The 10,662-nt window shown below is 46.8% G+C and overlaps 1 protein-coding gene across 1 annotated transcript in view; it reads right to left on the bottom strand.

The window, feature by feature from the left end:
- ADGRE3 (adhesion G protein-coupled receptor E3) overlaps positions 1 to 8,775 on the bottom strand; it is a 34,539-nt gene extending 25,764 nt beyond the window's left edge. Inside the window, exons 1-3 of the mRNA XM_046638275.1 lie at positions 8,709 to 8,775; positions 8,409 to 8,566; positions 3,419 to 3,596 (exon numbers count right to left, since the gene is read on the bottom strand). Coding sequence (XP_046494231.1) covers positions 3,419 to 3,596; positions 8,409 to 8,566; positions 8,709 to 8,775 — 403 coding nt within the window. The remainder of the gene's footprint in view (positions 1 to 3,418; positions 3,597 to 8,408; positions 8,567 to 8,708) is intronic.
- Positions 8,776 to 10,662: the final 1,887 nt, after the last annotated feature.

The following is a 10,662-nucleotide window of genomic DNA, read 5'->3' as shown; positions in this document are numbered from 1 at the left end:
GATGATGTAGACAGTAACACAGGTGATGATGTAGACAGTAACACAGGCGATGATGATGTAGACAGTAACACAGGCGATGATGTAGACAGTAACACAGGTGATGATGTAGACAGTAACACAGGTGATGATGATGTAGACAGTAACACAGGCGATGATGTAGACAGTAACACAGGCGATGATGTAGACAGTAACACAGGTGATGATGATGTAGACAATTTACATGGAGAGCGGTTCAGAAGCAGGTTGCGGAACTGCATGTAAAATACACACAGCAGAGATGTGCCCCTTCATCAGACACGCGCCCACAGAGGTATAGGATTGGAAGACTGGATGTGGGCAGATGTGGCTGGTCTAAATTTAGTTTTGTTTATGTTTTTTTCTAATGTTTAAAAAAATTAATATTTGGTTTTGCTATGGTATTTTATTTATTTACTGTTATCTCTAAAAATAAAAATTGTATATATTTAAGGTGTGCGGTATGATGACGGCACACTGATACATGGTGAAATGATTACCACGGTCAAGATAATTAACGTATTATCTCCTCACATGGTTAAGTAATGAATATGTATGACAAGTGTAATGAAAGTACTTTTATTTTCAAATATATAGGAAGACTTTCCTTGCAGGGTGGCTGAAATAGCTCCACTGTGACATGTGCTTAAGTTATGAAGTCACTGGATTAAAAAAAACAAAAAAACTACCTTTAATCCAGAATCCCAGACCCAGGATTGGAAACTGTTGACGGTTTTTAACAGCTCTGTGGCGGTGTAACTGATGGGCAAGAAGCCGCACACATGAAAGTATGTGATCTGATGGGTCGTAGGGGTGACACCAGCACCGCAGTGGAGCTGGCGAACGTTTCCATCCCCCACAGTCTCCTAACATTTTCTCATCCCCTTTTTCCGCCCTCCCCGATTCCTCCATCGCTATAGACTAGTTTGCATTTTATAGAGTTTTATACAGGCAGACCTCATTTTATTGTGCTTCGCAGACACTGTGATTTTTACGCGTTGAAAGTTTGTGGCAGCCCTGTGTCGAGCAAGTCTCTTGGCGCCATTTTTCCAACAGCATTTGCTCACTTCGTGTCTCTGTGCCACATTTCGGTAATTTTCACAGTATTTCAAACTTCTGCATTATCATTATATTTGTTATGGCGACCTGTGATCTGTGAACTTTGATGTTACTATTGTAATTGCTTTGGGGCTCCAAAAACAGCACCCAAGTAAGATGGCGAGCTTAGTCAATAAATGTTGTGTGTGTTCTGACTGCCCCACCCCCTGGCAATTCTTCCCTTGTCTCTCTCCCTCTCCTCGGACCTCCCTACTCCCTGAGACACAATAATATTGAAATTAGGCCAATTAATAACCTACAACGGCCTCTAAGTGTTCAAGTGAAAGGAAGAGTCACACATCTTTCACTTTAAACCAAAAGCTAGAAGCGACTAAGCTTAGTGACGAAGGCACGTTGAAAGCCAAGATGGGCTGAGAGCGAGGCCAGTTGTGCCAAACAGTTAGCCAAGTTGTGAACGTAAAGGAAAACTTCTTGGAGGAAATGAAAAGCACCGCTCCAGTGAACACAGGGATGATAAGAAAGTGAAACAGCCTTATTGCCGAAATGGAGGAAGTGTTAGTGGGCTGGGTAGAAGATCAAACCGGCCACAACAGTCCTTTAAACCAAAGCCTAATCCAGAGCCAGGCCCTCACTCTCTTCAATTCTGTGAAGACTGAGAGAGCGGAGGAAGCTGCAGAAGAAAAGTTTGAAGCTGGCAGAGCTTGGTTCATGAGGTTTAAGGAAAGAAGCCGCCTCCCTAACATCAAAGTGCACATGAAGCAGCAGGTGCTGATGGAGAAGCTGCTGCAAGTTCTCCAGAAGATCCAGCTAAGATCATCAATGAAGGGGCTGCACCAAACAACAGATCTTCAGTGTAGACAAAACAGCCTTCTATTGGAAGAAGACGTCATCTAGGACTTTCATAGCCAGAGAGAAGTCAATGTCTGGCTTCAAAGTTTCAGAGGACAGGCTGACTCTCTTGTCAGGTGCTCATGCAGCTGGTGACTCTGAGCTGAAGCCAGTGCTCATTTACCGTCAGAAAATCCCAGGGCCCTTAAGAATTGTGCTAAGTCTACTCTGCCTGTGCTCTACAAATGGAATAACAAAGCCTGCACGACAGCACATGTGTTTACAACATGGTTGGCTGAATATTTTAAGCCCACTGTTGAGACCTACTGCTCAGAAAAAGATTCCCTTCAAAATATCACTGCTCATTGACAGTGCACCTCGTCCCCCAGGAGCCCTGGTGGAGATGTGCAGTGAGATTAACGTTGCCTGCTGACACAGCATCCATTCTGCAGCCCGTGGATCAAGGAGCAATTTTGACTTTCAAGTCTTATGATTAAAGAAATACACTTCATAAGGCTATTCCTGCCTTAGATTGTGATTCCTCTGACAGATCTGGGCAAAGTAAATTGGAAACCTCTGGAAAGGATTCACCTTTCTAGACGCCATCAAGAACACTCGTGATTCAGGGAAGAGGTCAAAATGTCAACATTGATAGGAATTCAGAAGAAGTTGGTTCCAACCCTCATGGATGACTTTGAGGGGTTCAAGACTTCAGTGGAGGAAGGAACTGCAGGTGTGATCGAGACAGCAAGAGAGCTGGAGTTAGAGTGGAGCCTGCAGATGTGCCTGGACTACTGCAGTCTCATGAGAAACCTTTAACAGGTGAGGAGCTGCTTCTACGGATGAGCAAAGAAAGTGGTTTCCTGAGATGGAATCTACTCCTGGTGAAGATGCCGTGAAGCTTATTGAAATGACAACAAAGGATTTAGAATATGACATATACTTAGTTGACAAAGCAGTGGCAGGGTCTGAGAGGGCTGACTCCAATTTTGAAAGAAGTTCTGCTGTGGGTAAAATGCCACCAAACAGCATCACAGGCTACAGAGAAATCGCTCGTGAAAAGATGAGTCAACTGACGTGGCGACTTCATTGCGTCTTATTCTAAGAAGTTGCCCCAGCTGCCCCAGCCTTCTGCAGCCACCGCCCTGAGCAGTGAGCACCGAGGCGAGACCTCCACCAGCAACAAAGTTGTGACTCACTGAGGACTCAGATGACGGTTGGCATGTTTTAGCAATAAAATATTTTTAAATCAAGGTCTGCACATTTTTCTTAGACATAATGCTGTTGCACACTTAACAGACTACAGTATAGTGTAAACATAACTTTCATGTGCACTGGCAAACCAAAAAATTCGTGTGACTTCCTTTATTGTGGTGGTTTGGAAACGAACCCACAATATCTCTGAGGCGTGCCTGTATAAATGGACTCACGCAGCGCGTTTACTTATTTTTCTAATTGCTGAATCCAGCCCCAGCCAGAAACCAGCCCCAGGCACCACGCCTTGCTCTCTTCTTACCCACAGTACTAGTTTGACCTCGCTGGTTGTTTTGGTTTGGGGTTTTCAAGGCAGTTTTTAGAACATTCGACTCCGTCTCCTGGAGAATATTTGTGGCCCAGGATGCGACATCTCTCTTCTCTTCCCATAGAGTCTTATTGCTGAGAAGTGATTCGACTTTGTCAACAATCTGTTGCACCTTGGAAGATATAAAGAATTTAAGGAAATCCAACCCAATAGGTCCCACACCCCGAGGGATGGTAGAAAGCACGAGAAAGCAGGTTCTGGAGCCAGAGGACCTAGTTCGAATCCCACCTCCGTAATTCACTGGTTCTACAACCTTGGGAAAGTCACTCAATTGATCAGTGCCTCAGTTTCCTCATCTTAGGATGGGAGCAGTAATAGGAGCCCACAGCCTTTTGGGGAGATTAAATGAGAAAAGAGATGCTGCATTTTTAGAACAGCGTCTGTACCCGGTAAACACCAGGTAAGGGTTAGTTACCAGGAACATCTTTTACCAACAGGGAAGTGGTAAGCTTGCTCAAAACAGACCTGTGGTTTTCACTGGGGAAGATTTTGACCCCGAGGGGACATTTGGAAATGTCTGAGACGTTTATGACTGTCACCACTGAGGGACGCTTCTGGTATCTAATGGGTGGAGGCCAGACGTGGTGCTCAGCACACGATAACGCACAGGACAAGCCCCTCAGCAGAGAATGCCAGTCTCGAATATTTTAACGTTATAATATTACACGTTATACAAAGCTGAGAAAGGCTGAAGTAGAGTTATAGATCGAAAGTCACTCTGTGCGGGCTTTGTAAATCAAGAAATTTGTCTGTGAAGGATAGCAAAGAGACGGACCCATGGCCGGAGAAGAATGAAAGGCCAGGGGAAGTTGAAAAATGGTCATCCAGGGGGCTGGCCTGTGGCCGAGGGGTTAAGTTCGTGCGCTCCGCTGCAGGCAGCCCAGTGTTTCGTTGGTTCGAATCCTGCGTGCGGACATGGCACTGCTCATCAGACCACGCTGAGGCAGCGTCCCACATGCCACAACTAGAAGGACCCACAACCAAGAATATACAACTATGTACCTGGGGGCTTTGGGGAGAAAAAGGAAAAAAAAAAAAGGGTAGTCCAGGTTCTTTGAAAGACCATTTCTGTGCGGACGCCCACGTCCTGGTGCTCTGAGGTGGCTCGTGGACCCGCAATAGGGCCGTTAGGAAGGTAGGCTCCTGGCGCCCTGAAGCCCAATCTGCATTAGCCCTGGCCCCGGGGGGCTCGTGGGCACATTGAAGCACCAGACAGGACGTCTCGTCAGGATGGCGACTTTGGCTTGTTCACAGCTGCTTCCCAGCACCTGGGACGGTCCTTGGCAAGTAGTTAGTGCTCAGTGAGCATCCCCGGGCTGAACGAATGCTCCTAAACAGAAAATGCTATCACACCAGCGTGTTACAAGTGGCTCTTAAAGAGCCCTGGAGGGACGTTCAGGACCAGGGTTCAAACAGACATTTTCAGTGTTCTTCTCACTCAACCTAATGAGTCTTCGTGGAAATTCTGAGCTGCGGTTTCTAGTTTGGGAGCCCCCTCCTACCCTGCTTGCCTGACGTAGAAAATTTCTCTCTCCTCCAAATGACAACTGAAATCGTTTTGGTTTTAAACCCATATGTACAGAGTAGACACCACAGTATTTGCCATTCAGAATTGTTATCATGGCGTCAGATCCAGCATGATGACTTTGCACCTATCTTTTCCCAGCCATGCATTTTTTTATTGGGGTGAAATCCACACAACATAAAATTCATTTCTTTTTCTTTCTTCTTTTTTTTTTCCCCCAAAGCCCCCCAGTACATAGTTGTATATTTTAGTTGTGGGTCCTTCTAGTTGTGGCATGTGGGACGCCGCCTCAGCCTGGCCTGATGAGTGGTGTTATGTCCACACCCAGGATCCGAACTGGCAAAACCCTGGGCTCCCGAAATGGGGCACGCAGACTTAACCATGGGCCATGGGGCAGCCCCCAAAATTCACTTTTTTAAAGTGTACCATTCAGTGGCAATTTAGTATATTCATGATGTGCAACCATAACCTCTGTGTAGTTCCAAAGTATCTTTATCACTGCAAAATAAAACTTCCTACCCATTAATCAATTACTCTCCATTTTTCTCCCCCCAGGTGGCTGACGCCCGCTAAACTGCATCGGTCTCTCTGGACCTGCCTGCTCTGGACATTTCCTGTCAGTGGAATCACACATTCTGTGACCTTTTGTGTCTCTCTTCTTTCACTGAGCATCACGTTTTCAAGGCTCATCCCTATTGCTGTATGAATCAGGACTTTATTCATTTTTATGGCTGAATAATATGCCACTGGATGCCTAGACCACATTTTGTTTATCCATTCATCTGTGGTGGACATATGGGCTGTTTTTCCCGTTTGGTAGTTGTGAATAGTGCTGCTACAAACACAGGTGTGCAGGTACCTGAGTCCCTGTCCTCGGTTCTCTTGGTTGTGTTCCTAGGAGTGGAATTTCTGGGTCATATGGCAATTCTATTTTTAACTTTTTGAGGAAACTGGCAATGAAATTTTATAATGAAACATTCCTGTCGATCACATGATTATTTGTTCATTACTTCAGTGAACACTTGTTGAGCTCCCCGTGTGGGCCTGGTCTGATTCCTGCCCTCAAGAAGTGCACGTCTATGTGGCGATGACACATCACACAGATATTGTCAGTCTGCCAGAGGACATTGTGGATGGGGGCGTGCTCTGGACCAGGCGCCGTGCTAAGTGCTCCACATATGTTATTGCATCTGAGCTTCCATCCACCCAAGGAGGGAGGTGCCATCATCACCCCCATCTTACACACGCGTAATCAGTCTTGGAAAGTGTGATGGTTAATTTTGTGTGTCAACGTGACTGGGTCATGGGGTGCCCAGATAGTCGGTCAAGCATCATTCTGGGTGTGTCTGTGAGGGTGTTTTCTGGATGAGATTAACATTTGAATGGGCAGATGGGGTCACGAAGACTGCCCGCCCTGATGTGGGTGGGCCTCCTCCAGTCGCTGGGGGCCTGAGTAGAACCATAAATCTCAGTGAGAGGGGATTTCTCCTGCCTGACTCCCTGACTCCCTGGAACTGGTTTTTTCCTTCAGACTTGAACTGAAACATCAGCTCTGGCTGGGTCTCTGGCCTCTGGATGCAAGCTGGAACCACACTATTGGGTCACCAGCTCGCCACCTGCAGATCTTGGGACCCGTCAGCCTCCCTAATCACCTGAGCCAATTCCTTACAAGAAATCTGTTTGTATCTGCACCTGTCCCTCCTGCTAGTTCTGTCTCTCCGGAGAACTCTGGCGAATACAGAGAGGTTGTCATTTTACCCTGTCTCTTGCCCCTGTGGGGCCAGGATCTGAGCCCATCTACACTTCTAGCCTCCACATCCTCCCACCACAGGGACGTGATATTAACTCAGAGGGAGGCGGTTTAGGGAGGCCATCCAGGAGGATGTGCCACCTGAATTGAGTCTTGAGCAAAGAAGACTGGAGGAAGCCAGCCAGGTGAGGGATCGGGAAAAGGAGCTCAGGTGGAGAGAGCAGCACGTACCCGGAGGCCTGGAGCTCGGGAGGTCAAGGCGTGAGCAATACCTCTGGAGTGGGGCAGGGTGAGGGTGGGGAGTGAGGGGAGGATGGATGAGCTCATTCTGCTGGTCTGTATGTTCTCAGAGACATGGATCATTTTTTTAATTAAAATTCAGAGTTGGTATAGACACTCAGTGATTACTACCCAGCAGGCACTATCTCAGTGTCTCTCTCTTTTAACTGTCCTATGATATCCATTTCCCCCTCTTCCTTTGAATAATTGAATGAATTCCTCAACATCTATCCAGGTCATGCTGCCCAGCTACAGACCATGTTGTCCCAGCCTCCCCTGCAGCTAGGTTTGGCCATGACATGTGCAACTTCTGGGTTGTCACTTTATGACATGTCTCCAAGGAAATTATCACAGTCTTACTAGCCTATCACATAGTGAGTACATGCATCTCTTCTCTCCTCTCTCCCCTCTTCACCCTGCACTCGAGACCACTTGCCCTGAACTCCTTCTCCTCTCTCCCCACTGGTACGAATGCAACATTGCAGCAAACCAGCTTTGACTGCAGTTGAGGACAAGATGCCAGGGGGTGGTGGAGCCACAGCATGGAAAGAACATGGGGCCTTTAATGGCCTCATGGAGTGGGATCCCTTCGCCAGCCTGGACTGCTCGCCTCTGGACTGTTAATTCAGAAAGTAATAAAGTCCATCTTTATAAAGCCATTGGATATGTGGGTCTTTTTCTTCCAGAAGCTCAGCCTTCCTTGATACAGTCTTGCTTAGTCTGTCTTTCTTGGCCTGGGACAGATCCTGACTTTAGGTGGCAGAACACACATGCGGGAACACACACACCCATATGTGGAAACACTGTATCTATCTTTCTCTATGTGAGATATATGATGATACACATATAGCGATAAACATAGTCACGGATATGTATGCATCACAGGTATATGTAAAACATAACATTATAGGGGCCAGCCTGGTGGTGCAGCGGTTAAGTGAGCACGTTCTGCTTTGGTGGCCCAGGGTTCACCAGTTCGGATCCCAGGTGTGGACATGGCAGTGCTTGACAAGCCATGCTGTGGTGGGCATCCCACATATAAAGTAGAGGAAGATGGGCACGGATGTTAGCTCAGGGCCAGTCTTCCTCAGCAAAAAGAGGAAAATTGGCAGCAGTTAGCTCAGGGCTAATCTTCCTCAAAAAAAAATTCTAACACTGTGATATTATATTATAATTAACATACAATGTATTAAAATATATCGTACTGTTACATAATATGTGATATATCACATATATGACACCACATATATGATATATGAACATATAATATATAGTACCCATGTAACATATAGTATCTACCCCTACCTGCTAATTTGGGCTTTGCAAACATTTGTTACCTGGCTGGGTTCCAGAGCTCAGCTTCCACTCACCTCTTTCCTGTACGTGGTGGTTGCTGCGGTGGTGGTCCCTGTGGTGGTGGTCACTGTGGTTGTGGTCGCTGCGGTGGTGGTCGCTGCGGTGGTGGTCGCTGTGGTGGTGGTCGCTGTGGTGGTGGTCGCTGCGGTGGTGGTCGCTGCGGTGGTGGTTGCTGCAAAAGATACTGCGGGAGGTTACTGTCAGAACCGAGGGAGAGGGAGGAGAGGCGGGCGTGCGAGCGGGTGACTGCATCGCGAGGGTCTGAACTCTTCGTGTTTACTGACGGGTTGCTCGCTCTTTTTGGGGATCAGAACCTGAGTTCCCTGTCATGGTGTGGAGTGGCGTTTTTCGACTGGGGGTGATTTTGCCCCCAGAGGACATTGGTAATGGCTGGAGACACTTTTGGTGGTGACAGCTTGGGGTGGGGACGTGGCTGGCATCTAGTGGGTGGAGGCCTGGGGTACTGTCAACACCCTACAATGCATGACCACAAGACTGATCAGACCCCAGATGTCAGCGTTGCCGCGGTGGAGATACCTGGCACAGAGGCAGCAGAAAAGGGTGAGCTCCAAATTTTTAAATTCGGTCTTGGGTGGACATTAAAACTGAAATGGCCGAGGAAACAGAAAATTAGATGCCTCAGATTTTTAAGTTCAGCCTGGCTGAGAACGACAAGTGAAACAGGAGGGTCAGTTTTGGGTTATCAGCTGTGAATGAGACCTTTGTGTGTCGCTTCTCATGCTTCACCATCAGGTTGAGGCTAAATCTGTACCTCCTGTATCTCGGTTTTCAGCTGAGTCTATTTGCTAAAAAGGACAAAGGGCTTTCTTGTAATATTGAGGGTTTTGCCTTAAGAGTTCAAGCACTTTGACCTACAACCCTGAGTCTAGAATATGTCTGTTATTGGAAACCACATTCATTGTAGAAATTGCACTTTTGGCTGAAAGCTGCACACTTTCCCACGGGGGCTTGGTTGGACCTACCAAACCTGGTGATAACTAACCCCAGATGGATTCAATCCATATAACAGGGCTGTGAGGAGCTCTTAAAATTAGCAAAATAATCAAGAGCATTTTTCTGCCTTGTAAAATAAAGTGAGTTTAACAGACACATCAGAAGCCAGGTACAATCTCAGTCTGTGGGTACATTGTCAAGAGAAGTGTCAGTCAGCTGTCAATGTGCCCTCAGATCCTACTTTTTCCATGCTCTGTTCCGTTACATGGACAACTCCACCTGCCAGGGTCCCTTGCCCGGTGGCTTCCTGGCAGGTTCAGCCAGTGGGAGATGCTGGTGGAACGTGGGAGCAGAGGAAAGGAGGAGCCAGGGTGTTTGTCCCCCCTTTCTCTACCTCTTGTGGCATCTCCAGCTTTGGCTGTCTCTCTTCCAAGTTCCCAACTCTGATTAGACGGACGCAGCTCTTAAGCCCTGGTAGTATCACTTCCTCCCCTGTCCCTCTGGGTGCAGAACGGCTGCAGATTTCTGCTGTTGCTGATCTCTGGGTTGCCTCACGATCCCTCTTTTGACTTCTCAGCTCTTCCCTCACCAGTACCTACTCTCGATATGGAATTCCTGATGTTTGAAAGATGTGGTGTGTCTTCTATTTTCCAGACTGGATCTTGACTTATAAAGAGGGATAACTTATTTTTTTTGCACCAGAATAAGAGTGCTTTGTCCCTTTTATGCCTTCTCTGAGTCCCACGTTGCAGCATAGCGAGTGGCTAAGAGTGTGGACTCTCAGTGTAAGCTGACCCAAGTTAAAAACCTGCTTATTAGCTGGCTGACCTTGGGCAAGTTACTTAACTTTTGGACATCTCAATTTCTTTATCTGCAATAACAGTGCTTACCTCACATGGTTATGGTAAATGTAAATCACTTATGGAGTACCTGGCGCATAGCACAAGCGAAACAAATACTAGCTATTAGTATTATTGTTTCTCCACCAACAGCATCCTAGAATTTAGCTTTAAAGACTCTCTCTCTTCTGATATCAACTGTAGCCAGCACCTCATGGATAGCCTGCCTAGTCCCACATTCCTTGTGTGTAGACTTTCCCCATCTATACGGTTTCCACGAGACTGGTCGTTCTTATACAACATAGCGCCTCCCCCTCAACACAGATCCAAAGGTAGGCACATGACTCAAACTGGGCAATTTTGTACATTTCCAAAAAAAATTTGCAATTAGGTTCAAAAGAGAGACAATTGATCTCTCTTTGGGTGGTTGGGTCAATAACGACGGTAAGATTTGGAGCTGTTGGTGGCCGTATTT

The sequence above is a fragment of the Equus quagga genome, chromosome 14 (assembly GCF_021613505.1).
Source record: "Equus quagga isolate Etosha38 chromosome 14, UCLA_HA_Equagga_1.0, whole genome shotgun sequence".
Taxonomy (NCBI): domain Eukaryota; kingdom Metazoa; phylum Chordata; class Mammalia; order Perissodactyla; family Equidae; genus Equus; species Equus quagga.
Note: the sequence above shows the minus strand (reverse complement) of the source record. Positions and strands in the feature narration are given on the sequence as shown.